Source organism: Colletotrichum scovillei (assembly GCF_011075155.1).
Source record: "Colletotrichum scovillei strain TJNH1 chromosome Unknown Contig00005, whole genome shotgun sequence".
Lineage (NCBI taxonomy): Eukaryota > Fungi > Ascomycota > Sordariomycetes > Glomerellales > Glomerellaceae > Colletotrichum > Colletotrichum scovillei.
Window position 1 is genome coordinate 712,310 of NW_023336263.1, and position 26,915 is coordinate 739,224.

General features: G+C 52.9%; 8 protein-coding genes across 8 annotated transcripts; 2 read left to right on the forward strand and 6 right to left on the reverse strand.

Moving 5' to 3' along the window:
• Window positions 1-138: 138 nt before the first annotated feature.
• HER10_EVM0010263 (transcription factor tfb2) lies at window positions 139-2,146 on the reverse strand. The gene is made up of 3 exons (XM_035479729.1): window positions 1,809-2,146; window positions 1,629-1,716; window positions 139-1,561 (listed from the first exon to the last, which is right to left on the reverse strand). Exons 1-3 carry the CDS (start codon window positions 1,939-1,941, stop codon window positions 298-300), a joined length of 1,485 nt encoding a protein of 494 aa, XP_035334320.1. The 5' UTR covers window positions 1,942-2,146; the 3' UTR covers window positions 139-297.
• Window positions 2,147-2,353: 207 nt separating this feature from the next.
• On the forward strand, window positions 2,354-3,376 carry HER10_EVM0006060 (thioesterase superfamily protein). Its single transcript, XM_035475657.1, has 8 exons — window positions 2,354-2,440; window positions 2,493-2,533; window positions 2,595-2,610; window positions 2,664-2,729; window positions 2,793-2,907; window positions 2,986-3,051; window positions 3,102-3,180; window positions 3,230-3,376. Exons 1-8 carry the CDS (start codon window positions 2,402-2,404, stop codon window positions 3,300-3,302), a joined length of 495 nt encoding a protein of 164 aa, XP_035334026.1. The 5' UTR covers window positions 2,354-2,401; the 3' UTR covers window positions 3,303-3,376.
• HER10_EVM0012104 (uncharacterized protein) lies at window positions 3,367-4,782 on the reverse strand. Its single transcript, XM_035481507.1, has 3 exons — window positions 4,487-4,782; window positions 3,957-4,431; window positions 3,367-3,870 (listed from the first exon to the last, which is right to left on the reverse strand). The coding sequence occupies exons 1-3, from the start codon at window positions 4,663-4,665 to the stop codon at window positions 3,568-3,570; spliced, it is 957 nt and encodes a 318-aa protein (XP_035334461.1). The 5' UTR covers window positions 4,666-4,782; the 3' UTR covers window positions 3,367-3,567.
• Window positions 4,783-6,179: 1,397 nt separating this feature from the next.
• HER10_EVM0000175 (fungal cellulose binding domain-containing protein) lies at window positions 6,180-7,816 on the reverse strand (the record flags this gene model as incomplete). The annotated part of the gene is made up of 4 exons (XM_035469969.1): window positions 7,210-7,816; window positions 7,133-7,155; window positions 6,388-7,081; window positions 6,180-6,333 (listed from the first exon to the last, which is right to left on the reverse strand). The coding sequence occupies exons 1-4, from the start codon at window positions 7,329-7,331 to the stop codon at window positions 6,180-6,182; spliced, it is 993 nt and encodes a 330-aa protein (XP_035333637.1). The 5' UTR covers window positions 7,332-7,816.
• Window positions 7,817-8,378: 562 nt separating this feature from the next.
• HER10_EVM0011267 (C6 zinc finger protein) lies at window positions 8,379-10,855 on the reverse strand. Its single transcript, XM_035480703.1, has 3 exons — window positions 10,247-10,855; window positions 9,694-10,182; window positions 8,379-9,594 (listed from the first exon to the last, which is right to left on the reverse strand). Exons 1-3 carry the CDS (start codon window positions 10,340-10,342, stop codon window positions 8,431-8,433), a joined length of 1,749 nt encoding a protein of 582 aa, XP_035334400.1. The 5' UTR covers window positions 10,343-10,855; the 3' UTR covers window positions 8,379-8,430.
• Window positions 10,856-15,228: 4,373 nt separating this feature from the next.
• On the reverse strand, window positions 15,229-16,222 carry HER10_EVM0006721 (uncharacterized protein; the record flags this gene model as incomplete). The annotated part of the gene is made up of 3 exons (XM_035476299.1): window positions 15,229-15,692; window positions 15,758-16,006; window positions 16,069-16,222. 3 exons carry the CDS (start codon window positions 16,220-16,222, stop codon window positions 15,229-15,231), a joined length of 867 nt encoding a protein of 288 aa, XP_035334069.1.
• A 951-nt stretch (window positions 16,223-17,173) lies between these two features.
• Window positions 17,174-21,643, reverse strand: HER10_EVM0011197 (uncharacterized protein). Its single transcript, XM_035480635.1, has 4 exons — window positions 18,523-21,643; window positions 18,385-18,466; window positions 17,714-18,331; window positions 17,174-17,620 (listed from the first exon to the last, which is right to left on the reverse strand). Exons 1-4 carry the CDS (start codon window positions 19,411-19,413, stop codon window positions 17,574-17,576), a joined length of 1,638 nt encoding a protein of 545 aa, XP_035334397.1. The 5' UTR covers window positions 19,414-21,643; the 3' UTR covers window positions 17,174-17,573.
• Window positions 21,644-22,470: 827 nt separating this feature from the next.
• On the forward strand, window positions 22,471-26,805 carry HER10_EVM0006348 (major facilitator superfamily transporter). The gene is made up of 4 exons (XM_035475935.1): window positions 22,471-25,054; window positions 25,111-25,238; window positions 25,292-26,358; window positions 26,417-26,805. Exons 1-4 carry the CDS (start codon window positions 24,960-24,962, stop codon window positions 26,639-26,641), a joined length of 1,515 nt encoding a protein of 504 aa, XP_035334046.1. The 5' UTR covers window positions 22,471-24,959; the 3' UTR covers window positions 26,642-26,805.
• The last annotated feature ends 110 nt before the right edge of the window (window positions 26,806-26,915 follow it).

Below are 26,915 nucleotides of genomic sequence, written 5' to 3' on the forward strand. Positions count from 1 at the left end.
ACGCATTGTTCGATTTGGTCAAGAAGAGTCTTTGTCGTACAGGAAGAGTGTACGAGGAAAATGACCCTTATGTCCATGCATTGTTTTTAGATGGCGTTCACCAGAGATGGAGGTTACCAGAGACCAAAAGTTAGCTGTCAAGAACAATACCCATTTACTTTCTACACCAGCCTGAACCATCTCCATCCCAAAAACGCCTGCCAATGCATGTAGCCGCCCTGCAATATACCTGGGGCGCCTCTAGACCTGTGCCTAGGTCTATCTATGTCTCTTGGAATAGCACCATAGCGCCTCTGTCTAATCCTCAGCCTTCTTTCTCAACTTGAGGTAGTCCCTAATCTGCTCGTGTTTGCTGGCGAAGAACATGCCAAGCTTATCGTTGCGCCATGTCAGTACGCCAATCTCCGCCGCGTAGCCCGCAATGTCCTCGTACTCTCTAGGACTGTCGAAATCACGGAACAAGAAGCCGCTCGTGGTCGTCATGCGTTCCGTCTCGAGCTGCCACAGTCGGATCTGGTCGACGACGGTGGGTGGCAGGACGGGCCGGTTCCGTACCGCGGCCATGCGGTGCATCTGTTCGTGAGCGTGGGCGGCAAGGTACGAGATGATCTGGTCGGCTGTAATACCGCGCTCGACGGCGTTGCGAATTGAGTTCCGCGTGAGGCGGCCTGATACCATGTCGGAGAAACGCAGCTTGAGCTTGCAGAAGAGTGAGAGGACTGCGATTTGGAGTGGTGTCTGGCCGTAGGCGTAAATGCGGTAGTTTGTCTCGACGATGATGCTGCCGCCCTTGTTCTCCTCGCTGCCGCCGGGGGTCAGGCCGTTCGAGGGCCGTGGGCCGGTGGCTGCGGCGAGAGCCGCGGAGAAGCCTGCCCCTGCGCTGCGAAGGGCGCTGGAGCTGCTCGTGAGCGTCGTCGCCAAGCGGGTTGGGAAGTATTGCTGGGTTTTGTGTTGGGGGATGTAGATGAGGCCAAAGTCGAGGAGACTGGGGAGCATGTTGCGCCGTGGTTCGGTGAGGGCCTGGGTGTCGTAGGCTCTGCCGAGCTCGAGACTCGCGAGGAGGAAGAGGAAGCTGAGGGCGTCGGTGCTCTCCATTCCTGTGACGGCGGAGGCGTGCTCGGTGGCCTCGAGCCAGAGCAGTAGAAGCGTCCAGACCTGGGCGTTGGCCTCCTGGAGGAGAAAGGTGAAGCCGGCTTGTGTGATGCCGACGGCGCCGTTGGCGCGACGTACCAGCGCACCGGCGGCGAGCAGATCCTTAACAGACGCCTTAGGTCCGCTGACATCGGCGCCGCCGGGGTTCACGGTGTTGACAATGTAGTGGAGGATGTCCTCCCACTTGCGACGGGCGTAGCGATCGAGGAACGGTACGGTGATTTCGGGCGGGACGGGGAGGGAGGAGGGCACGCCGAAGGAGTTGTGGGATCCGCCGCCCTCGAGTGCGAGGCGTAGCGAATTTTTGAAGTTTGTCGTGAGTTGCATCTCTTGTGGCCGTTCTTTGGAGGGAGGTGTGATTTGGAGGATGTGCAGGCTGCGAAGGGTCGAGATTGCCTGATCTTTTTGCCTATGACAGAGCAAGATGGTGTGTTAGACGGCGTTAAGTATGTAAGTAGTTGAACTTCGGCCCGCACCTTCTTGAATCCGGCTTGACCCAAACATCGAGGTCCTCTAGCAGCATAGGCTGCGGCATATATAGAATAGCCATGACGATGGTTTTCGCTGGGCTTCTGGGTCAGCGACCTTGCTCTTTCTCCAACGGAACAACCCAATGCCCTGAGTTATCGATCCAAGGGGAGGTCATGGCTTCTCACCCAGCGGCGGAATCATCCTGCGGAAGATGGCAAAGGCCGTAGAGGGTTGCAGGTACAGCTTCCTAAAGGTCGTGCCGGGCAGCTTCTCCAGGTAGTCGGCCAGCTGGAGCGATTGACCCGAGCTGACCGACATGATGGGCGATTTGCGCGCTGGGTTTTGGGTAGAGGAGGGAACGAAGATGTGAGTCGATGTTATCTCATGTTCGTGTAGGCGGCGCGGGGTTTCGGGCTCGAGTTCGGAGACGGGTGGTGGGTCGAAGTGGTGAAGCTGTCGAGAGTTGAAAGAGTTCACGATGGTTTGCGACCAGGCGAATTGCACGGCGCAGCAATCATTCAATCATCAGGCAGGGGTCTACGGAGGTTTCCGCCTTAGGCAGGGGCTCTCGTGGGTTGTGCCTGGCTGAAGCTTACCTTAGGTGGTTCCTTATCTTATCGTGATGCCGATAAGGACTGTTATCAGTCAGAGATAGGTACGTACTGTCTTCCGCACGTCATATTCCCCGTCGCGAATCCCTTCCCGAAGCTCGCCGAGTTCACCTTGAAATTCGTTCTCACCAATTCTCATCACTTTGCTCGCCGCCCAAAGCTCAAACATGGCCCCAAAGCTGCCTCCGTTGCGCTTCGTGCGCTCAGTGAGTTTTTACCTTAGATTACGGTCGCCAATTGAGTCTAATTGCCCCGCAGGTTTTCAACTCCTTCACCAAGGACTCTGGGCTTGAGCCGAGGTAAGCTGGCTTGTATCCCGTTTTGCTGTGCATCGCCCATCAAGTACTCACATAACTCTAGGCTTCTTGGTAACAACGTATGAACAAAACACTTACGTATACGCGCGATACTTTACTCACATGTAAGCAGTTTCGAGTGACTGGCGCATCGGTGGGCAAAGTTGATTTCGAGTTGGCAATCCAAAAGGAGCACACGGTACGTCTCATCCATGCTCGCCGTTGCCAAAGACACCACTGACTGGGCCAAATTGACCCACAGAATCGCCTTTCTACGATTCATGGCGGAACTCTTGCTAGTCTTGTTGACCTCGGTGGCTCTCTTGCCGTCGCTTCCAAGGGTCGATTCATGACCGGTGTCTCAACTGACATCAATGGTGAATATTCAAGTCCATCTTTCAGCTCTCACAATGCATTCCAAGATCACTATTGAACTTGTCAACTGACTGCAATAGTCACGTATCTCAACCCTGGAGGCAAGCCTGGCGACATCATGACGGGCACCGCCACCTGTGACAAGAGTACGTTGTAGCCCTGTCCAAAGTAGAGCACCGAAACTGATTCTTTGCAGTGGGCAGAACGCTTGCATATACGACAGTCACATTCTTCAACAATAAGGGCGAGTTGGCTGCAAGAGGAAGCCATACCAAGTGAGACTCTTCCAAAGGCCGATCCAGCATTTTGCTGACTTATGTCTAGGTACATTGCCAAGACCTGGGGTTCAGAGGACTTTGTTGCACCTGAAGAGTATGTTGCTGAAGAAGAGAAATGAAATATTTGATAATTCTAGAGTGCATGCGCTACGTTCAAGAAAGTCAAATTAGATCAAGGTACAATGTATTAGATGCCGTATATTCGTAAGTTAGAAGCGTTGAGTATCATCACGCATTATCTGGTATCATGCTGTTCCTCGCTCGTCCCCAACTCCCAACCAAACTAGGCGTAACCATCACACCCCCTAGGCTCTATCTGCAAGAACGGAGATCTTCAGGTAAACCTTTCACTTGTTGCCGACCCTCCGATTGGTCTCGACCGAATCAATATACGCTGTTGGCAGTGTTGGTATGGGCTCCTGATGCCTCTTCATCATTCAGCTTCGCAGGCTGCACTGAGTCCCCACGGGTATTGAGGCCGTACTTATCCTGAGTGGCCAGGAAGTAGAGCATGACGAAAACGGCGAAGCTGCCCAAGATACCGACGACTAGCGAGACAATGTTGAACCAAGTGTAAGTGTCGTAGTTGTAGTAGTAGTACCCGTATTGCGAGGAAAGCTGAGCAAAGAGCGACCAGACTGCACGGACAAACCAAACAATGCTGATTGCAAGCGCAATGTTCGAGGCCTAGCCATCATATGTTAGCGCTCTGACTGAATTTACAACCGCGTCACCCAACACTGAGAGACGGTGGCAAATGAAGCAGAACTGACCTTGTGTAGAGGACCCTTGAGGGCGTTCTTGCGGACCAGGGCAATGTACGTGATAGCACCGATAGCGCACAAGAGGTTGAAGATGCCACAAATGAGATCGAAAATCTGAGCTACCAGTCTCCTCATCATCACCCTCTCGTAATCGCTGCTATTATAGCTCCAAGAATAGTAACCCTCTCTGGTACTCAGCCAGAGGCACATTGATGTGAAGCTGAGCACCGAGATCAAGATGACGGCGCCGAGAGAGAATAACTTCCCAATCCGGAAGCGTTTTGACGTCTCGTCGACGCGGAGGAGGGTGAATGCGCGGGCGAGGTAGAAGAGTGCCAGGAAAGTCAAGGCCTGGCTGACTTCGAAGAACCAAGAGAGGATATTCGAGGTGTATGTGATAAATTTGGCCAATGTGGAGTCGTACGAATATGTGCTTCCATGTGCGAGAGAGATGATGTTGAGAATGACGTAGAAGATTTCGGAACTGGAGACAATGCTAATGTTAGCCGCCGTCAAACAGATGGAGTTGTGGTGCTTACAATAGCCATAGCCCCAGGGCTGCTTTGGTGATGGCCACCCATCGGCGAGTGGGGTCATGATAGCTTTTTGATGTCTTTCGGAGAAGGAGAATGAAGAACACGGAGCCTGCGACAGCAGCTAGAGCGCTCACAACAGTGTATACGATCCCCACGATATTTTGAGTATCATAGTAACCCATGTTTGCAAGCGCGTTGTGGTTCCAGTTCTCTGTAGCAATATTACCTGCGTCTGTTTTTCGCGAATATTTGGATCGAGTCTGTTGTTATTGTTGAGTTGAGTTGAAAGGATGGATAATAGGCTGGGCTACACAAGTAAGTCTGTCCTTCTCCCCTGACTTAAGTATGGCCAGCCGTCAAACAGAAATGAGCGGTCTCACGAGCATAGCCTGCTCAACATCCGCTTTGGATTCTCGCCTACAAGTGTCTCACCCCGGCCGGGCGAAGGACGCCTGGCGTTTGCTGTGCCGCACTAGCCCCGGGCGATTGCAGTTCTACCCACTCCGCCCGGTTTCCACTCTGCCACTTCTCCTGGGCGCGACACATGGCTCTGCACCAACCAGAGGAGCCTGATTTTCGCTGCCAAGATGGCCCAACAGCCGAATTGCTGTTATTTGACCTACATGGAGGGCAATATTGACCCCAGCCTCCCAGCGTCACAAGTCCGTGTCTTGGGGTTGGCCGCAGAAAAAGAACAGGCACTGACTTGGACTGGTGACTTGTGCTTGCAAGGCCTGACTACCCTTGTCCATCTTGTTATGGCTACCTCGTGGTCATTCGCCAGTCTGAGAGCGCTGTAGGCTTAGAGCCAAGCCTCTTTTCTAGCTTAATTCAAGCTTAATTCCTCTTCTGCTGGTGAGCTCGAGGTTGAAGCCACCCCCAAAGTCTCAACAACAGATGGCATTGCGATGATATTCTCCAAGCTGATGCTGACTATGTGAATTCCGCGGTATATCACAAGTAATTGAGCGAATGGCTTATTCTCGAAAAAGATAGTAGCCAGTTTTGACAAGAGGATGCTACACTGCCTTGCGATGTGATTGTGGAGAGCAGTGTCCCTCGCCCCGTAGTATCTATCAATATTTCGTCTCCGCGAGATTGATAATCCTCATAATGTACTTGCCACAAATTTTCTTCCACTTGAGCTCTTTGCCGAACTTGAGGGCATCATGGTCGGGCAGTAAATGTTGCAGCCTATTAAGCCGTAGCGCCTTGGCAACGTGCTCCGCCCCTGGCAAAGCCTCGTTGTAGCGAATATGACGAATGTGATAGGCTTGCTTTTTCTCTGTGGGTAATTAGTTTGGCAAACATGGCTCGCTGCAGTGAATGTGAGAAGCTCTCGGGCAACGTGACGTGGAATGACTGATGCCATGTGAGGTAGAGTGTGACTCCGAATCGCCTCAATATTTCCAAGCAATAGGCGACGTGCCCTACACGAATACCACAACGGTGTAGATACAGACTCGTACATGCCCTTATCTGACATCGCATGCATTCTTTTCCAAGGAATAGCAAATTTTCACACAGACGACTGGTATAGGAAGATGCAAGATGCAGCTCGAGGCATCATCCGCACCACTCAAGACAAGTGCGATGACGAATGGCAGTACCTCGTCTTAGTTTGTACATAGACCCGGAACTTGAAAGTAAATACAAGAAGATACATCCAGACTAACCAGCAGCTCCACCAACTACCTTAGCACACATTCGGCCCAGCCTCCAGGGCCGAAGCAACGGTCTCGGCAACCGCATCGTGAATGGGGTAAGTAGGATGCAGCGTGTTGAGCCAGAAGTACTGGTTGACTGGGTAGGTGCAGCTGTCAATGAGGGTGTCCTGAGCAGTCGTACCACTGTTCAAAGGTAAGCTTATACGTGTAGGCTCTTCGACTTCAAGGGTGACTTACTCCTTGTACGCGTCGCAGTATCCAGTAGTGTTCTTGTACCCCTTGGTAGCATCAAACTTGGCCACGTTATCAAGCACACCGTTGAACACCCCGTTGGCATCAACAACCCACGAGTTCGCGCCCTCCCACGTCGTGACATTCTTCGCCATGGCGTTGACCCTGCCGTTGAAATCAGCAACGTCGTCCTTGCAGAGCTTCTGCGCGTCCGCGTTCTCGGCAAGGAGCATCGGCGTCCGGTCGACAGGCGGCGTCGTCAACCACACAAAGTTCCTCGCGCCCGCCTCGTACAGCTCCTTGGCCAGACCCTGGTAGACGTCCACGATCTTGGTGTTGAGCGCAGAGGTAGCATCGGCTCCGTTCCAGTACGAGTTGCCGATGTCATTGACGCCGATCCAGAAGGCGAATACAGAATCCGAGCCCGTCCAGGCCGGTGCTGTCTTTGCGGCGTAGGCGTTGCTGAAGAGCGTCTGGACCTGGTCCTTGAGAGTGAGTACCGTGTCGGCGTAGGGCTTGACGAGGTCGGCGTCGACGGTGGCGCCGCCGTATGCGAGGTTGTAGGTGTACAGGAGGGATGCGTTGTGCTTCACGGTCAGGTAGTCAACCCAGTTGGGGCCGTTGCATGAGGTCCAGCCCGGGTAGGAAGGGTTTCCGAGGGGGTTGGCGGGGTTAGGAGCTTCGAGAGAGGTGTTGAAGCCTGTGATCTGTTAGCCAAATGACACTGATTCGAGGAAGCCAATTATCGTGCCTGTTTGAGAATACGAGTCGCCGCTGGTCACTGTTAGCTTGTATGTAGGACAGAGCGCAGAAGTATTGCAGACTTACAAGACGAAAGCGTGCTTGACATTCGCAAACCCAGGCCACTCCGCCGTCGCGGTACAGGCACGCTTCTCAAGAGCGCTCGCCCCAGCAGCCAAGAGACCGGTCGTCAAGATCTGTGACTTCATTGTGTCCTGCACCTATCAAGCAAAGAGTGTGTTTCCAAGAACGAACGACTTGGTCGGGAAGAATGGAAAGACAGGCGGGGATGCGGTAGATCAACATGAACGATCGACGGGAACCCAGCAACACCTATATAAACACGGTCGCTTTCGTACCCGTCATGACGAAAAACTCGCTCCTCGAAGGGGGCTTGACAGTTAATCTACACCTTACCAGACCCATTAAGCCCCCGGAGCCCCTCAATTAACGGAAGGGAGCGAAAAAGCTTGGGACCCCCAGGCCCCCGGGTCCTCGGATTGCTCCATGGGCGGGGCGTAGTCTCTTCTTCCTCGCTGTCCGAGCTGGCAGTCTTGCTTGACCTCTGCCAATGTAACCGAAGCGGCATTTTAGGATGTTTCCTCAAATTCTCGCCGGACGACCGGCACGGCAGCTGGGTGTCCGTCACGTTGAGGCTCAAAGTCTTGTCTAGCGAGTTCGTCAGGGGTTGTCGAGTTCTTCTCGTTCATCCAAAAACCGCCACGAGTCGATCAAAGTGTGGAGATCAAAGACAAATAGAGTGAAGGTGGGCCAGCCTGAGACCGGACGAGACAGGGATCAAGAGATTGGATATCACGTGCGCGGAGGAGGTCCTTCCGCTTCGCTAGGATGGTGCGACAAAGCTACAGCACTACGAAAATCACGATTCCCTGAGCAAGGACATTATATTCGGCTTCTTGCTCAACGATAATGCGACTCAACTGATCGTTCGTCTATTCGTGAGTTAGTAACGGCTTCACTATTGGCATATGCAGGTTACCCGAGCCTCAATAGCACTGTGGACGAGTTGCGAGACCGGGTAGGCTGTAAAGATAGGAAGCCATGATAAGAGTCCTTGCTGGGTAAGCACCGTAAAGCATCCGAGTGATTGAAGGCATGTGATTGAGTGATAAAGGACTCCCTTCTATCCATGAGTGACATGGCTCTATTCCTGGATTTTGAGTATCATACTTCGCGCTATTCTCTAAGCCGCTGAGAGATTAACACCGTCAGACTTCTTCTCAACCTCTGCCGTCCTCTTCTCTGTGGCTTCTCCTAACTGATATCCAGATTCTTCCACCCATTTCGTCACTGAGGCGGAGGCCATGCCAATGGATCTTCTTCTACTATGTACTCAAGATCGTAGGTTTCAATGCCGAACCCGGGCGGGTTCCATCCCCATTCCGATTCCTCCCACCTGGTATGCTCTGGCGCAACCCTTCCCGAAGGAGGCATCAGCTCGGGAGGAGAACTGCCGACTGAGCCATTGGCGGCCAAACACTGTTCAACTCTCTGAACATAATCCGGGGTCGGGGGTAGGTAGCCTAACTGGGAGAGCAAGCTTTCCTGCCTGTGTCTCCAGGCCCTGACAAGGACCGCTCCTGCGACGGCATATGGGTGAACCGACATTTCGAAATAGTTTTCCTGGTATTGATATATGATGGGCAGCACCTTCCATGCTCGATCGACCAAGTCGCCCGTTGACTGGAGACACAGTCGGCCGATCATGTGGAGGAACAAGTCGTACTCGAGATACTGAAGAACGTACCACACAAAGTTCCAACCCTCCATCACCTGAAGATGGTTCGCAACGTGTTCAGCCGCCTCGAGTGACACACGAAAAAGGATGTCCCCTTTCGCCTCGGGCGGCGGCTCTACAGCCCCCTTGGGCTTGCATGCCATGATTCGAATCTTGTCGACCATGGCTGCTTTTAGCTGCAAAGCTAATACGTGCAGATCCCCCGCACTCGGATCGCAATAACGCTTCACGATATCCTCTAAAAACTCTTCAAAGTTCACGACGAACTTCTCCAGCTCGATACTGTGAAGTCGACTGAGCTCATCTGACACGTCACTCTTTTCGACGACGAACATGGCATGGCTCAAGTTGGTTCGCTGAGTGAGACATCGTGACAAGCTGCAAACCACCAAAGAGACAATCATGTCAGTCGGGCCGTCTCTATTCTCGAGGGGAGTCGCGGTATCGACATCGAAATCGGCGTCGTTGATATTGGTGGGCATTTTGCAGCTGCAAGCGCGTGATAGCGGGGTCGGGTTGAAGCCAGAGGCCATCGCGAATCGAAAATCGAGTAGGACAATGTTCCACCAGACACGTCTTCGTAGCTCTGTTTGGAAGGGGGAAATTCCCAGTTGTGAGCCATCTCGATGTAGCCCGAGACGTTGGGCACTTCGAATACAGACGCCGCTCATGACCCAATTCGCGTGGGCACTCTCTCGATCCGGAATCACAACCTGTTAGAAACTTGACTTAGCTGGACGTTCAACCTTGTGAAATGGCATGGATTTGTGCGACACTTTGGAGGCCCAAAACAATGCGCGAGTTTTCCGTACCAGTTGAAGTACGAGTGTTTGCAATAGCACGAAAGTGGGCTTCTCCAAGAAGCGCGCACGATACAGCCCCTTTCGCAAGGTCTTCGAGAACCGATCTAAAAGCTCCATCTTCGACTGGCCCAGTAACCTGGTGCATTCTTCTGGCCTCATCGAACCAACAGCACACGCATAGATCGAGAAGAACAAAACTTCCGTGTCTCGCGGCAAGGATGGCGGAGTCGCCGTGGCCTGGACCAGATGACGTTGCGTGGACGGCACGTGAATAAGTTTCGTTATCGGGTTGACTCGATCTACAAACATCCGCCATAGCAGCATGGCATGGCTCGGAGGCGGATGTAGATGTTGCGGGTTGCGGGCACTGGACTCCCTGACGTCCATGATGTTTGCCTCATTCGCAATGGACGGTTGTTGAATCGTCGTCGTTTCGGGTAGGCTCGATAGGCTAGCAGGACTCTCGGCGTCCTCCACGATTGCTCTCATGGCTTGTAACTAAATGAAGGCAGACAAATTGTCAGACATTTGGTTGGCGAGTGACCGTTGATAGAGCTTTTACCTCATCGAATACCGTGGCCCAAGGGGTGCTATCAGTAAACCTGACAGACCCTTTGTCGATAACGAGCTTTCCCAGAGAGTTCTCAAGCGCTTGCATTTCGCGATCCCGGCTCCGATCCTGATCCTCACTCTTGGTACCTGTATCGCTTTTCGGACTAGGCTCTGTACGAGTACCTTCGCTACTCTTCTCACGCTTTTCTGCAGCCACGAACTGTTGGAGTAGTTCCTCGCATCGCGCGAGTCTTCGTTGAAGCTCAACATTGGGCTTCTTCCGGTTCCGTGTCTTTGAGTTTTCGCGAGGTACACACTCTGCGCCTAGCTAGATCGCCAATGACTTGCTGTTAGATCTCCAAGCAAGTGTCTTTGAGCGGAGAGTGCTTTCAAGGAGGACGAACCTTGACGCAGCCTCCGCACGCCGGGCTCTCGCGATCGCACTTGACTTTCCGCGATTTGCAAAGAACGCATGCTGGCTTGCGTGGAATCGGCGGTGCCTCAGCAGCTGCCGACTCCATACCGGGCTCTGAAGAACAAAATAGCACAAAGTTATTACCCAAGGCTATCGGACGAGTAGATGTAAACAGCTTATCGATGGCATAGGCGGCGTCCAGAGCATCGCGAAAAGAAAGGTGGGACAGAGGATGTCACCATTCTTTAAGCTTGTCCTTGGACGGAATTTTATGCATTAGTTAGAGGATGTAGGGCGTCCATCCCTTTATGGCATTGCGAGCAAGGATCTACTAGTGACACAGGCCTGGGCTGAGCACCGGGCACTAAGCCACATACACCGTCGTATAGCGGGAGCGTACGCAATCAACTGAATCGTACGGTTATTGTAGCGTGCCTATCAGGTAGTAATCTCAACTCTAAAGCTAGAGGCCACTCGGGGCTAAGATTTCGGAAAAGTCAGTTCGCACTACCGAACATGTTCGAAATTTGACCCTTCAACTTAACTTACAACATGCTTGGCGCATGGTTCCAGACGTCTTATTTGCCTCATTCCCATTACTTTAATATGTCTGTGGATTGATTCGAGACGCGATGAGGTTTCCCAAGAAGGAAATCGATGTCTTCCAGCTCAGTCGATGACGCTACATGAGAAGTCTTTGAGGATGTTGCCGAAGCCTATCGCAAGCGTGTAGAACTTGTCGCAGGAGTAACTACAACATCTTTGACCATATGATTTATGAAGAAACGTGGTTTGGACGGTTGACTGGTCCGGGCTGAGGAGAGCGCGAGAACGTGTCTGTAGTTGCGAGAGGTGCGTGCGACGATGTATGTCATCTAGCCTCAACGCACAGTGAGTGATCAGATAGATCTATTTATCCTACTGAGAGAGTACAGCATTTATCACAGACAAGCCATGCAATCAAGCTGTTATAAGCGAGAGAGTCTGCATCATCTAGGCAACAATGTAAATATCCCAAGCGACCAAAGCGAGCATTCTGTGTGCGATTCCGGGTGGCGCCCGTGCTGTGTGGGCACAGAGCACAGAGCACCCTGGGTTTTCGGCTCTTAATAAAGAGCGACATACGGGTCCCCGGATTCTTATAAGAAGCGAGACGCCCGGAATAGTAACGTGCTGGTGGACCACCTCGTAAGTCCTACTGGTAAAGATCATTTGCACAACTCAGGAAAGTTCCGTTTAAAGGCTGGCAAATTAAGTTCTTTATAAGCTAATTGTATCTCTGGCTTGGCCTTGAATCTAGGCTTCTCAAATAGTATGCCGAGTTCTGTGGGGCGGGCCTCGCCCCAGACCTCTTTACAATGCGCGATCTCTTCGTTTGAGGCACGGCCGGATCCATCATCGAAGTCGCGAGTTCAATATCTTTGCAATCGTCTTGCGTACCGACACAACTGGACTCTCATAGTCTCGGTGTACGGGCCATTCATAAGAGACTACTGGTACTGCCGAGGAGGCAATGCCAAGGTAAGCTCTTACTGCGCTGTGCTATGTACCTCAGCGGACGACCAAGGCTGGAACGGGACACTGGATACAAAGGGGAGGGACTGCCAATAGTTTACAGATGAAATAGCTCATTGTCATTTCGTTGGCTGAGCCCAGATCCTCTTGTCTTTGACAGCCTGAAGATGCTTGCTTGGCCTTAAACTTCGTACGTTGTACAGGGCCGCCACCACAGACGTCACCTTAGACATGCGCCCTTCTCAATCATAACCAATGAAACAGCTTGATCCTCGACAGTCAGCAACTAGTCTGTTGAACAACACGATGACAGTAGCACAAGGCAGACAAGAGAGACAACAAAAATAAGTAGTGCCCAAGGGCAGACACAGCAAGACGTTTACTATATGAGAACGAGCCCTCGTACGTAAAGTCGTCGTGGATGGTAGGTGTCCACGAATCAAAGAATCCGACAATCTGTAGATATTGAAGTTCCACGTAACACGGACAAGGATGGATCAAACACCACACCACGACGCCAGCGACGCATCTTCTCTCCACGTTCAAAATGACCGTCGTTATCTTCCCCTAAGAGCTTTCTACGACAGCGCCGATTTAACATCAAACGAACTTGGTAGCAGTTTGACTACGGCGGCATCTGAGAGGGACGGTTCCATACATACAAGCTCATCGACTGCCGTAGAGGCTGCGGCTGCGACAAGTTCTGACGATGAAGGGCACCATTCTTCGATAGAACAGAGGCCTTTATACTCAAATAGAAGTACAATGACGCAAAATTCGCACATGTGGCAACCCGAAAAGAATGAGCAGGGCACAGACGAGTCAAGCCAACAAGCCACCGACACGAACCAAACCATATGGCAAATATGGCGGCTAGAGATATTGAGTAGTTTACTCGCTCTCGGTTGCGTGCTAGCAATCATCATAATCTTGGCGCTTCATCAGAGCAAGCCCTTGCCTAAGTGGCTAGGTGTAATGTCGGTCAATACCTTGATCGCTACCTTCAATGCAGTTTACAAGGCATCACTCATAATGCCTGTTGCTGAAGGTGCGGCATAGTGATTGTCTTCCCAGGTCATTGAATAGTTTTTGGGTACTGACAAGAAGATGGACAACAGGCCTGGGTCAGCTGAAATGGGATTGGTTTCAACACCCGCAGAAGTTAGCCGATGTGGTTGCGTTCGACGATGCCACACGTGGTCCATGGGGCTCCTTATTACTGATCACCAAGAAAATAACACAAGAACAAAGACCGTGAGCTCCCATATTGAGACTCCTGTCATATACTGGCCATTCTACTGATATTCATCCAAGATATTTAGCAGGGCTTGGTGCCTTGATCACCATAGCCGCCATCGCCATCGATCCCGTCTCTCAAGCCATGGTCGAACACAAGGGATGCAGCCGTGCCGCAGATTCTGTCAACGGCATCATAGCAGAGATACCGAGAGTAAATCACTATACGGCTGGTCCGATGGACTCCGATATCGTAAAGGGACTCGCTGATCCTCAAGATTTGGCTTCCATGATCAACTTCAAATGCGCTACGGGCAACTGCACCTTTGAGAACGAGGAAAACGGCAGTCCCTTCTCATCTTTAGCCATTTGTCACTCCTGTCAAGACATTACGGACCGAGTCATCAAAGTTCAAGAGGGGCCAGATGCCCCTTTCTACGCATGGCAGTTGTCTTACGACTACAATTACACCGTGCCATCGTTGATTCCGGAAGTTTCTAGTCCATGGAATAGTTCGAAACTGTCGCTCTTGACCACACCAGGAATATTTGATAAAGACAAAGTGTCATTCAGACCCTTCTATAGTTTCGATGTTTTGACGATTGTTGATGCCCCCTGTAACCATCTGGATGACACCTGCGCAGATGAGGTAAACTCTTCAGCATTTGCCGTTCGATGCAGGCTAGATGCATGCGTCAAGCACTACCATGGTAAAGTCCAAGACGGAGTCTATTCAGAAATCGAACATCCAAAGTCAAACGAGATTCTAACATGGACTGACGAGTGGACCCTTGTGGCCAACTCTAGCCTAATCAATGGCAAAGAAATGTCGTGTACGGCAAGAGAGCGCTGGGCGCCTCAAACAGTTCGAGTTGAGTCAGTGGACGGTGGTCCATTCCAGCTTTCTCCCACGAGCCATCTTTCTGAACGCGAAGGAGACAAGGCTTTTGGCAGGAGGAAGAACGTGATTTGGAAATTTGTACCGCCGGAGTGTGTCTGGCGAATAGACGCAAGCTCCTGGCGAGCGATTATCTCCACTTTGCAGGACATCTTGCAGAACAACGTCACACACAGCATGCTGGATGGCAGACCCGGAATAGTAACGGGCCCAACCTGGTTGAAACAAGTTTACGCGCAAGCCGCTGGCAATCTCTCCACGGTTGAGAACCTGGCCCGCGGCTTGGCAAATTCGATGACGGCGGGCATGCGCAACAAACCATACGACGGCCTCGACGACAAGCGTATAGAAGAACTTTATTCGGGCCTGAGAGCAGTGGTGGGCGCGACCCTTGTCGCCGACACATGTGTCTACGTTCATTGGCCCTGGATCGTATACCCGGTTGCACTCTTAATGCTTCAGTGGACATTCTGCGTTCTGGTGCTGGCGAACCGACGTTCTAGCCCTAGTAATGGCAGACAGCAATATAGAGCATGGAAATCATCACCTCTGGCGCTCTTGTTCAACGGATTGGACGAGGATCTATCCAAAAGGCATGGAGGCTTGTATACGCTAAAAGGAATGAAACAAGTGGCGGATAGTACTACTGTGCAGATGGTTCCCGCCGATGGCTGTAAGGACAAGGCATTGAGATTTTGCGAAATTAAGGCATAGCTTTAGATGTCAAGAAAGGCCCGTCCGTTGACTAGCTGACTTCAGACACTCTTGTCGACATCTGCACTGGATACCTATAGAACTTAACTAAGACACGTACGCCTACGCTCTCACATCTTTTACCCATCGGATGCTCACATACCACGTGCTAGCCCAACGACAGATCTTCCATGTTTACCTGCATATCCATAAGCTCTAGGCTTCAGACTGCAGTCTACCTTCGAAGTCTAAACGCACCGTCATCCTCCTGATTCGACACAGCCCCAAGAGGAAACCTCTCCTCATGCTTAAAAGTAATAGGGGAGACGATACGTCCCGGAAACCACACGTTGAAAGCCGCAGCGCAAAGGAACATGAGCGATGTGTCGAGACAATACAAATACACTTCCGTAGTCTGAAGCACGCCGTACCGTCCCTCAGCAAACTCAGCGACCCGGAAAATCGACCGCACCAGGATAAGAAACGAGGTGGCGTACAGCACCATGATGAACTGCCTCCACGGTCGTCGCCCGTTCATGCTTGTTGTCGTCGGGTGGTTGATGATGCGATAGTGGAAGACGGAGATGGTGACGATAAAGGCTGCGAAGAAGAGGATTTGAATGCCGAGACCGACGAGGATGATGTTTTGGCCGCGGTCGACTCCGTCTTTGTCATTTGCGCCGGAGAGCATAGCTCCACCTACAAGAGACCAAGTCAGTCCTTCCGGGAATATCACAGGTGACGGTGATGGAGACTGGACTTACCAATGCACTGGAAGGCGAACGAGAAAACGTCCCCGAACACAAAGATCTTCGTCATCCATCCAACGGGAATGATCGATAGATGGCCCGCTTCCAACGAGTCGATGATACGGCCCAGGAGCATGTAGATCGAGGCCGCGTACAGTGCTGGGGCGAGCAATGGCAGAAGGGTCTGGATGATGAATGGGACCTGTGAATAATTCGGTGCTTCAGATGCGTTCATTGCTCGACTCCCATATCCAATGCTTTCGACTATGCAGTTGGTAAGCAACCATCAGATTCCAAGGATTCGAGGGTTCTCAGCTGATTCTTACAGTTGACACCTATGAAGAAGGCAATCCAGTACCATGTCTTCGCCCGCTTCAGCTGAATGGAGTGTATTACACCGCTTATACCGAATAGTACGGCAAAAGTAACTGCTGCCGCGAGGGATGGTTCGTAAGGATACTTGGAAGGCGGTGAATTCATTGTTGCGCTTGTTGTTCTCTCTGCTATATTCCGAATGAAGCTTGTTCAACCTCAATTGTGTCCGATCCTGAGCTTCCTCGTGCAACTACAAGATCAGCCATTTACTTTATAAAGAGCCATGATGCGGTATCCGTCTCCATTGATACGTGCCGGCTGAGCTATTCATGGTGTTTCTACTACAACGCCCTGTATCAACAACAACATCAGAGGTTGGTGTTGAGGCAGTGCTCGGGTTCCAATTTCCCAATTAGTTCCTAGCTTCCCCGGGGAAAATATAGTTCGGGGAGTTTAGAGTCTTGAGCATCTCAACTTGCGGGCCTTACGTAGATGCCGAGCCTGCGTCAAAGTAAGCATACGAGATCGACAGGGGTAAGCCGCGCTTCCGCGTCCTTCACATACACCGATATCTACATATCACGTCCGAAACGTCGCCATGGAGATCTTGACTCAGTCCTAACAGTAGAGAAACTCAGCCATGATCTGGGTGACGACGCATTTCTTTATTCATGAGACCAACCTCCTCACGTCTGGAGCATATCATGGCCTATTTCGACAGGGCTGGAAAACGCCAATCTCGTAAGAATGGGGTTTGAGAGGGGACCCTTTACGAGCTGAGCGTACGCGTCACCCTGTCTTCAACTTACTCCAGTCATCAAGCTCCAACCACTTGTTCGCTGTCTTGATGGGGCTCTTCAATGATACTTTGGCAAAGGGAAACTGCTTCCGAGCTGCCGCAGGGGCCGAGACACAGCTTGTGAGATGCTCGACGAATTAAGGTTTAGGCCGTGATGAATGCGCTGTTCTCAATTGCCTTGGTAACTGGATCTCAGGTACGGCGCCTACGTGTCAATACCCCCCGGATGGACTAGGTGTTTGTCAGGCCAAACCTCAAGCGCCATTTGCCTGTTCGTGCATACATCAATAGGTTACCCATACTGGGATATTTCAAAAGGGGAGAATAATGGCATGGTTGATATCCCAACGTTAAAAAATAGAAGTCATAAATTCGTAACTTGCGCCATCTAACCAAAGAAAAAGTATACCGGCGAGCCGTCCAGTATGTAGAGGCGATACACCATGTCCGGAAACCTAGGCTAGGGCATGAGAAACTATCGGATTGCCAATCCCATCCATACATGTGTGCGAATCCCTTCCAAGGATCGCAAAACCCATAGGCTCCTTTTTTTTCTATTGGGGAATAATAATGGTAAGATCATCCGAAAAAGCCCAGATCCGTGCTAAAAACCAATGCAACAAAGTCCATCTCGTAGGTACGAGGTCTGTAAATCGCCTTCTGTACATTCAAATTCGTACTGAACAACAAGTCATGCGCCTGGCCAGCACAGTACCCTTACGTGAGAGTTGCCAGCATAGCGCGCATGATTCCAGGAGGAGGACCTGGGAACTCTCGCGTTAGCCTGGGCTCTGACTCGACGAGACGGTGACGAAGCGTACCTTAGTAGTACTTTGGTACGCTGATGGCCATCCTACCTTTCTTGTCCTTCTCAATCCGCACTCCGCGCCGCGGCTCCTCAACCTTCTCGACCTTCTCCTCGAAGAGGACTACAGCGCCATCGGGCATCTGTTCAGCACGGACGAGTTCGCGGCTCCTTCCGTGCTTGCGCTCGTGAAGCTCAGCCTCGAGAGCCTTGATCTCGGATCTGATGTTCTTGCGAGACCGAGACCGGCTACGGCGACGCTCAGCGACCGCCATGGGTCCGATAGGCACCTCTTCGCTGTACTCGCGGCGCTCGTATACGACTGGTGTTGCGGTCGTCGATGTTGTGTAGGATGTGGAGCTGCGAGCAGGAGAGACATCGCGGATGATGGTAGTCTTGTTGACCACCTCATGAACGGGAGCCGGGGGTGGTGGGGGAGGCGCCTCATAGTAGACGGATGGGGGAGCAGGAGGATGAGCAGAAACGACAGTTGGGGGCGCGGGAGGCGGCGCTACTGAAGCAGGCGCCGGTGGAGGAGGAGGAGGGACATGGATGACAGTCGGGGGCGGCGGGGGTAGGGCGGCAACCGGTGGAGGGATGGTGTAGATCTCCTCGTGGCGTTCTTCATGCTTGCCAGCCGATGATCGAGCTGCGGCAATCTCCAATTCACCTGGCATCATGTTAGCTGCGGTCAGATTGATAAAGGCACATGGAATCACTTACTCTGCTTGTACTCCTCGCTGAGCTTCAGGAGTTCATCGATGTTGTCCTGGCCGAGAGCCTTGAGAACAATGACGGTGTTACCCTGGGAAATAAATGTGTTAGTGCACAGTTGGCGCACTCGATTGAATCGAAACTTACCTCTTCAATGTAAGGATACTCGAGGTCAATGAGCGCACGCTTAGAAACCAGGCGCTGTGGGATGCGGGTCTTGCCCTTCTTCGGGTACGAGCTGCGAACAGTCGTCGCGGTCTTGGTTGTGGTGCTGGTCGACCTACTGGAGGTGCTGCTTGATCGTGAGCTGCTTCGGTGCGAACTCTTTCTGGTTGACCTTGACACCCTGGACTCTCGGCTGCGGTCTCTACGCCGGCGTGAAGTAACAACCTCACGCTCCTTCACCCGCTCAGGCATGCCGCGGAATTCCTCGTCGCCGTAGTAGCCTGGTTCGGCGATCTGAATCTCGTCGTATCGTTGAGATGGTGCGGGGCCCAGCTGGCGGGTGCGGGGCAGAGGGATTGGAACGTATGGAGGGGCCCGGTAATCGTCGCGAGGGCGAACATCTTCACGGCGGGCTGGCGGGGGGTATTCCTCACGCTCATAAAAGCGAAGGGGGCGACGGTCAAAGGTGTCGAGGGAAGACTGACGACGGAGCATAGTCGGGCGGCGTGGTGGCGAGGCCTCACGGACTTCTCGTTGCTCTCTTTCGAAGAAAAGACGACGATCAAACTCCCGGTCCAAAGGCTCTCCGCGACGAGGGCCGTAACGGTCCTCCTCGACGTAGCGGCGGTCTCTTACAATATCTTCTTCATATCCGCCGCGATGTCCGCGGTCAAATGGGCCACGGTCGAAGCGCTCATCGGAGTGATCTCTGCCGCGGCGAGGCGGTGGGCGATAGTCGTCACGTTCCTCGAAGCGGCTTCTTTCCTCGAACCTGCTTCGTTCGTCGGGATAACGACGATCATCTGGATAGCGGTCTCGCTCCCGTTCTTGCATGAAGCGGTCGCGGTCCCAGCGCTCAGCACGGCCGGCCATTTTGATTGATGGTTAACGTATGTGTGGTTGGAAATGAAAGTAAAAGTCGATCTCGGGTATCACAAAATCTTGCAGAAAAATAGCGGTAGTCGTGGAAATTAGGGATCCGGGATGTCACAGGTGATAGGTTGTTCCCGGGAAGTTGTGGAATGATCGGGTGATGACAGGAGTTCGTGGTTGTGAATCTCGAGAGAAGTTGCTCGTATTGCGAAAGTCGAGAATCAGGGCGATGACGACACCTCTAGGGAGAGAGGGCCAGAAGAGAGCGAAGAAAGAGGGGAAAAGCGGGAATAATGTGTGTGATCCAGTGTCGCAGTAGAGAGCGAGTGAGTGAAGTGGTGGGATGGCTGGCCCCCTAACGCAAGGTATGCGAACCCAGGCCAATAGCGCCGGTAGTGTCGGTGAAGGCCGTTGACCCGCCTTGGGTCCAGTGGGCTATTTTGGAATTTGGATTGGATAATGGAGTAGCGGCGCCGCCCTGCGTTGGAGTGGCGTGCGAGTGGCTTCTTCCAGGGTTTATGAGACTGGTATGTGACACTGTAACACTGACAATGTATGGTGTAAGGTGCGCGGAGTGTCTGCGGCGGCGTTGATGAGTGAGTGAATGAATGGGTGAGTGAGTGAGGCAAGCGATGAACCCCTCTTCGTGGTTTGGCTGACTGAGGTGTACCTGTGGTAGTGGGCGAAGACGGGTGATGCGATGGAAAGCCGGACTGAACTCGACAAGTGACTGGACTCGGTGTTCTAGACTCTCTTGTGTGTCGTGTGTGGTGGTAGGCGTGGGTGGTAATCGGCCTATGAGAAGGCAATGTGAAGCCAGGAAGCAACCTGGAACTCTACCAGCTGACCTCACGAAAATGGGCCTGTGACAGTAGACCCGATAATGGTCCTCCGTCTGTCTACTCGACTCTCCCCAACAACGATCCTGAAACTGAACTGTTCTTGCTGAACCACCGGAGCTGCGAAATGCGATGCGGGCAGTCGCACTGGTCCAAGCCGTGAGTTGTGTCGTTTTTAAGGGTCCTTGCGAAAAGAGAACGGACAGGCGAAAAGGTGGTGGCTGGGAAGAAACGAGGCGGTTTTGTAGTTTAAGTCTTGGACACGACACGGAGATTTGTGGTGGAGTGGAAAAGCAGGCTTCTTGGAACGACGGACGGAAGCCAGGACAGGGTTGGCTTGGTTCGTCAGACTGAACGAGGAAGATGGTGGTGTTGGCGATGCTGCTTGAGCGATGATCCTAGCTTGTCTGGCCTTCTCTGGATGGTCCAACGGTCTGGTAGGGAGAAGATGGTCGCTGTTAGTTATGCAACGGACTGATGGCCCGCAGCTCTCCCGCATGATGCCAGAAACACCAATAGGGATGCAAAAGTGCATTCGAACTCGGTATCCAAAGCCTGTTTCATCGTTGGACAAGCTGCTGACCGCAGCATGGCATTTTGCGCGAGGAGCGACAGTGATTGTCGGTCCTTAACGAGGGCCATCAGCGCCGTATCGGTCATCGCACCCGTCGTCCAAACCTGGCGGGAGACAAGAGGGCTGTGGCAACAAGGCTACTCCTTGTAAAAAGCCCTTCTCGAGGCCTGCGTCGTTGCTTTTCGCTGCGATTCTGCCCATCTGACCATTCCAGACCCGGTCCAACGCGGCCTTTAGCCTCAATGGCCCAGTCCGCTTTTGTGCCCTCTCGAACCTGACGTCGCCGCTTGGGCAGCCATCGACGGGGCGCCTGTTTGGAAAAGCGCAGCCAAGAGTGAGTCCAGGACTCCATTCCGGGCCAGATCTGCCAGGCTGCGCACAGCGGGATCCCCGTACGGAGCCATGGAGCCCGCTATGGATGTCCCATCATCCATGGACCGCGGTCCCGTCGTTGGGCTTGAACGGATCGACGGGAAATGGAGAGGATGGGGGATGCCAGAACAGTCGGATGGGTGGGTGGAAAAAGAGGTTAATTGCCGTCCGGGCGGCGCAAGTTGTAACAGTGGGATGGGCCGACGTTGGAACTTTCCAAACTCTTTCTTCGTTGTCAAGTGTCTCGTCCTTTCGTCTCGTCTGCCCTTTGGCATTGCGTTCGCTCCCGCCTCGGGCCTTGCCTTGCGCTTCCTCTTCCGCAGAACACAGTTGGAAACTGGACGGGCTTCTCTGGCGTCACTGTGCTTGTGGCATGTGCTGCGACTCGTTGCGCCGACCTGCCCTGCTCAGCTTTGTCTCTGTGGGGGTTCGAGTTGACCGCCACCCTGCTCGATGACGTCGGGTACCAAATATTGGTCTGCACTTTATCCGTAGACGCTGTGCCCATTGCCCAACCAGCCGCCGCCGGGTCTGGGGCACTGCGGCAGTGATAAGGCGTCCCGGTGTGGGCTATCACAGTCGCGAATCGTGAGCCGTGGTCGATGTGTGAGAGGGGCCCTTGGACTCTGGAGCCTTGGGAGAATTGGAATTCTCCACTATCAAAGTGACTTGGGTGCCCGATGGCGGCCCTATTGGCCGTCGAGGAGACGTTAGGAGCCGGGGTGCCCCCATTCCGGGGGAGCATTTGTAGTTTGCGCTTGTGATTTTGGCATTGTTCTCTTTGTGCGCAGGCTGTTGCTTGTCGAATTACACTTTTGCGTGTCATTGCCCTCTACCTGTTGGACACGGAGCGAATATTGTTGGAAATTCACACAACGGCGTAGGTGAGGCTGACTCGATGGCATACGAGAATCAGACAAGGCGAGGCAGCTTTGTAAATGTGCGTTGGAGTTTGGAAAAAGAATGCCGTGTCAGGTCTCGTCGAGTCGTCCATCGGGTCCAACCATTGTACGGATACGTACTGTCTGCTCCTTCCATTTCCTCGACTCTGAGGTGCGTTATCTCTTACGATACGTATCTGCTTATGTCATAATGGATAAGATAAGAAAACGCACGTGCAAGTCCCAGCGAGGTGGGTCGTCTTTGTCCAACCAGACCGTGTGTCAGGTACGTACTCAAGGCCGAATTCTATTGGTCCACAACGAGGCAGCTCAGGCGATGCTCCCCCTCTCAAAGTTCTCAACCCATTAACCACGAATCCACGACTCCATTGCTGTCGTTCGTTTCCATCACTGTATGTACTGTGTAACAACTTCTGGGGACTCCCCAGATCGACCGCGGATTCTAGACCGGACTGCCGCCGGAAGGGGCCATTACCTGGCTGTTGCTTTCTCAAACCAAAACTTCCAAAGGAACTTCAATCAAACCGTTCCCCCCAACAGTCAGGGCACCTACCCAGCACCAATTATCTCGAGTCAAACATAGCACGCTGGGCAGAGAAACCATGTATGTGGTAGATATTCGCACGCAGCCCTCGCACGACCGTTTGGGCGACCACATCTCCGGAACTCGATGCAGTTTGAGGCCTCAAGGAACACACGAGCGGCCTTAGTCGATGGGTTCAATGTGTGTGTTTCCAAGCGATCAATCTACGCCATCTCGCGTGGGACCATGTACGGAGTACAGCCACGGCCCAGTCTGGCGGGATTCGACGCTATCGACGTTAAGCTTAGCTTTTCCCGCTTCTCCAGGTTCTGGGCTTCGGATGTGTCCCTACCCTTCCCCGGATCAGCTCCCCCCATCAATTATCATAGCAGGACGGGTTCTCGATCGTGGGCAATCATCAGTCGTGGATAACGACATTGTTTTGCTGGATCAATGACCATTTGGGCAAGAGTTCGCCGAAGCTGCCATGGACAACAACAGACTTTCGCTCGGATGGCGCCAAAAAATGACCACCCCCGCGAAACAAGATGAGGCATTTCATTTGCCAAGAGAAGACGCCCATGGTCGGCCTTGTAAGCTCGGAACCCGTTGACACAAGCCGTGAACGCTTTCCGTACGGCGCAGAGCACCAACCCCGCCAGGCCAAGTCGCAAAGAGAGGACTTCCGAAACCCCCTTTCCGATAGTCGATGATTCCAGATCCGATGGAGAAAAGTACGCCGTCGCAATGAGGAATTTGGCGCCTTCTTATACCACCGGTCGTTCCGAGCTAGCGAAATACTCAACAGTTCATTGACCTGTTGCGGATTCAGGAATGAACATGTTCTGGCGGACTTTCCGAGAAGCGGATTTCCCGGATTTCAGAGCGGTCTTCACTGCAAGCAGAAGTCAGCAAAGCGCCTCAACAAGCCAAAGATCAGCTGGTCACAGCATCCGAACACCAAAAGCAAAGTTGGAGAAATGCAAGTTGGGGGTCGACCTGTCGAAAGCAAGAGGGGCAGGGGGACAGCAACGTGGTGTCCCAGCCTATTCACAACCACGGACGACTAGACAATGACTAGACTCCGCCGGACCCCAATTTGAGTTCCATCACCACGACTCCAAGGTTGGCACGTCGCAATAGCGGATGAAGCCGCGCGCGTTCATGGGAAAACCAACTCAACCATTCGCGACCTCTTCCAATCGGCTCTCCGGAGGTCTTGCATCTGATATATGATGCGGCGCTCAAACCCCGTGCTTGACAAGGTCCAGCTACCTAGTTCGCATCCGCCCCACGCACGCACGCACGAATGGCAGCTGCAACTTGTGCCCGGTGTGGTTTTCTCTCCCGTACAGATGCAAGCCCGAATCTAAAGTCCGCCGCCTGTAATCTAAGCTCATGCTCTGGTTGCCGACTAGGAGTGCCGATATTGACTCCCGAAACGTGTCGGGAATGGAGCGTGATCTGCATTCCTCCCCAGTTACGCCGAGTTGAGCCTAGTCGACATGGAAGGCTGGACAAGGGCTGCTTGCGACCAAAGCCGTTGTCGACGAGTCTGGAGAGGGAGAGGCACAGAAGCTGGCGCAATGTGATGCTCTATTCGGGAAGCTGCAGTTCTGGCATCTGCTTATCGGCACGGCTGCAAGAGAAGACTCGGTCAAATATTCGTGTCCGCTGCTGCAGTTACCTCGAAGCAGCTGCTGCTGCAGCGCGTAAACATACATCCATCTCATCACATCGTCAATCTTGCACCATTGTTGCTTGTTCGCCATCCCTGAGACTGGCATCGTTGCAACGGTCGTAGCAGACCCAAATTACCATCTCAACACGTCATCAGAGTGAGCATCTTCCTCACTGGCTGGCATGTCCCCCGATGTGGGAGTGGAATGGATCCGATAACATGGGCCGCGGTCCTGCAAGTGTTGCTTGGTGCTGCCTTGGTGCCGTTTCCCGAGCTCGCACCCGATGCAGATTGGATGTGAAAAGAGGCGTCCGCTCTGGTGGATGTCTACCCCGCGTTGTTTGGTGTGTGGGATAACCCGTCTGGGGTAGCTAGGTGCCACGCCTCCACCCCCAATCTGGGACAAGGGGGAAAGACAAGGGTCGCTAATGAGATATCTATCTCGCCAGCCTGGACCAGCCTACGGGATTTCCAGCTGGCCCCCTTGAGACAGTGTTTTGTTGAGTCAGTCGTCTCGACATTGAAAAGGGTCCTTCATCCCCTGCCAGATTCGCGAGTTTTCCTACCCCAGGATACCTCTTCGACACAACGCCGAAGTCGACATTTCGCTCACAAAGGCATCCGGCTGAGCGACTCACCGCGTTCTCCTTTCATCATGAGTAACGATAAGCCCACCGTCGAGAACATCGACGACATCAACGCCAAGATGGCGCAAAGGTCCTCGTACGACGCGAAGCTTGACCCGGAAAAGTAAGACACACACAGCGCACTGTTACCCAGAAACCTGGTTGACCCCTTATCGTCAGGCACACCGAGCAGTCTCTTGCGTACGACCCGACCGTAGAGAGAAAGCTTAGGCTAAAGATCGATCTCATGATTGTGCCAACGGTCGCTCTGCTTTACCTCTTCTGCTTCATTGACAGAGCCAACATTGGTTTGTTTCCTTCGGCTCGTTACAGTGTTGACAGCCACTTACAACTCCCCCAGGCAACGCTCGCATTGCAGGTCTCGAGAAGGACCTCGGCATGGCAGGCTACGACTACAATGGAACCCTCAGTGTCTTCTACATCAGCTACATTCTCTTCGAAATCCCCGCCAACATCCTCTGCAAGGTCATGGGGCCTGGATGGTTCCTCCCCCTTACCACCTTGCTCTTCGGCATCTGCTCAGTCGGCACCGCTTTCGTTCACACCGTACCCCAGCTCATGGCAGTCCGATTTCTCCTCGGCATCTTTGAGGCTGGCATGTTGCCAGGTATCGCCTACTACCTGTCCCGTTGGTACCGACGATCCGAACTCGCCTTCCGCCTCAGCTTGTACATTGTTATGGCGCCTTTGGCTGGAGCTTTCGGCGGTCTCTTGGCTTCTGCAATTCTTCGCCTCGATGGATTCGGAAGCATCCATACATGGCGCATGATCTTTGCCATCGAAGGAATCATCACAATTGGGCTGGCACTCATCGGCTTCATTACCCTTACCGACCGCCCCGCCTCCGCTCGCTGGCTCACTGAGGCTGAAAAGGATCTCGCTGAGACCCGTGTTCGCTCCGAGCGTGTTGGTCAGACTCAAGTTCTCGACAAGATGGACACCAAGAAACTCCGTCGGGGAATTTTCGCACCTGTTACGTTGGCAACATCGTTTGTCTTCCTTCTGAACAACGTCACTGTCCAAGGTCTCGCTTTCTTCCTGCCGACGATCGTCAGGGGTATCTACCCCACGGCGACTGTCCAGCGCCAACAACTCTTCACCGTCCCTCCCTATGTTGTCGGAGCCTTCTTCACCGTCCTACTGCCACTGCTCAGCTGGCGCCTCGACCGTCGACAGATCTTCTTCATGATGTCCGCACCGCTAGCAATGATCGGCTATATCATGTTCCTGGCTTCAAAGGACCTCTCGGTGCGCTACGGTGCCACCTTCCTCATCACATCAGCCGTCTTCGCCCTCGGCGCCCTCACGAACGCCCAGGTCGCCGCGAACGTTGTGTCCGACACGGCGCGCAGCGCAGCGATTGGAACAAACGTCATGTTTGGCAACGTGGGAGGCCTCATTTCAACTGTAAGATTAACCCCTTCCCCATTATTGCCTTTGATTGTATACTAACTCGTGGCATTAGTGGGCTTTCTTGCCATGGGACGCACCCAACTACCCAATCGGCAACGGATTGAACCTGGCGACCTGCAGTATGATTTTGATCACTTCGACTCTCACGTTGTTCTGGATGAAGCGAGACAACCGTAAACGCGAGGCCCGAAACGTCGAGGCCGAGTTGCAGGGCTTGTCGAGACAAGAAGAGAGTGATTTGGATTGGAAGCACCCTGCGTTCAGGTGGAAGCCCTAAATGGCTCCAGCAAGGGAGAAATATTTGCTTGAGGGATTTAGCCATACAATGCGACAAAATCATTGTCGAATTGATAATACCATTACATGACATGACGTGTATTTTTTCATACGAATCTGACTGTTTCTGTTCCCATTTGATGGTGTATCAAAGATATCTTGAAGTGCCGGTTTCCAACGCGACCCTGAAGTCAACAGTCGGCAGGCTCGACTGCTTACCCTGGGTCCTTTCATTGAGGCAATACAGACTGCCTCTTTCGTCAGGGTACTTCCTT

Coding starts and splice junctions, on each gene's coding strand:
- HER10_EVM0011267 (XM_035480703.1), bottom strand. CDS start 10,342: ATGCAAGCGCTTGAGAACTCTCTGGGAAAGCTCGTTATCGACAAAGGG. Junction 10,183..10,246: donor GGGCCACGGTATTCGATGAG/GTAAAAGCTCTA, acceptor GCCTTCATTTAG/TTACAAGCCATGAGAGCAAT. Junction 9,595..9,693: donor AAACACTCGTACTTCAACTG/GTACGGAAAACT, acceptor AGTTTCTAACAG/GTTGTGATTCCGGATCGAGA.
- HER10_EVM0011197 (XM_035480635.1), bottom strand. CDS start 19,413: ATGGCCGGCCGTGCTGAGCGCTGGGACCGCGACCGCTTCATGCAAGAA. Junction 18,332..18,384: donor CAGCGAGGAGTACAAGCAGA/GTAAGTGATTCC, acceptor ACATGATGCCAG/GTGAATTGGAGATTGCCGCA. Junction 17,621..17,713: donor GATTGAGAAGGACAAGAAAG/GTAGGATGGCCA, acceptor GAGAGTTCCCAG/GTCCTCCTCCTGGAATCATG.
- HER10_EVM0006060 (XM_035475657.1), top strand. CDS start 2,402: ATGGCCCCAAAGCTGCCTCCGTTGCGCTTCGTGCGCTCA. Junction 2,441..2,492: donor CGTTGCGCTTCGTGCGCTCA/GTGAGTTTTTAC, acceptor ATTGCCCCGCAG/GTTTTCAACTCCTTCACCAA. Junction 3,052..3,101: donor CACCGCCACCTGTGACAAGA/GTACGTTGTAGC, acceptor GATTCTTTGCAG/TGGGCAGAACGCTTGCATAT.
- HER10_EVM0006348 (XM_035475935.1), top strand. CDS start 24,960: ATGAGTAACGATAAGCCCACCGTCGAGAACATCGACGACATCAACGCC. Junction 25,239..25,291: donor CATTGACAGAGCCAACATTG/GTTTGTTTCCTT, acceptor CAACTCCCCCAG/GCAACGCTCGCATTGCAGGT. Junction 26,359..26,416: donor TGGGAGGCCTCATTTCAACT/GTAAGATTAACC, acceptor TCGTGGCATTAG/TGGGCTTTCTTGCCATGGGA.
- HER10_EVM0010263 (XM_035479729.1), bottom strand. CDS start 1,941: ATGTCGGTCAGCTCGGGTCAATCGCTCCAGCTGGCCGACTACCTGGAG. Junction 1,717..1,808: donor CAGGATGATTCCGCCGCTGG/GTGAGAAGCCAT, acceptor CCAGAAGCCCAG/CGAAAACCATCGTCATGGCT. Junction 1,562..1,628: donor GTCAAGCCGGATTCAAGAAG/GTGCGGGCCGAA, acceptor GCTCTGTCATAG/GCAAAAAGATCAGGCAATCT.
- HER10_EVM0012104 (XM_035481507.1), bottom strand. CDS start 4,665: ATGGGTTACTATGATACTCAAAATATCGTGGGGATCGTATACACTGTT. Junction 4,432..4,486: donor GCCCTGGGGCTATGGCTATT/GTAAGCACCACA, acceptor CATTGTCTCCAG/TTCCGAAATCTTCTACGTCA. Junction 3,871..3,956: donor TCAAGGGTCCTCTACACAAG/GTCAGTTCTGCT, acceptor TATGATGGCTAG/GCCTCGAACATTGCGCTTGC.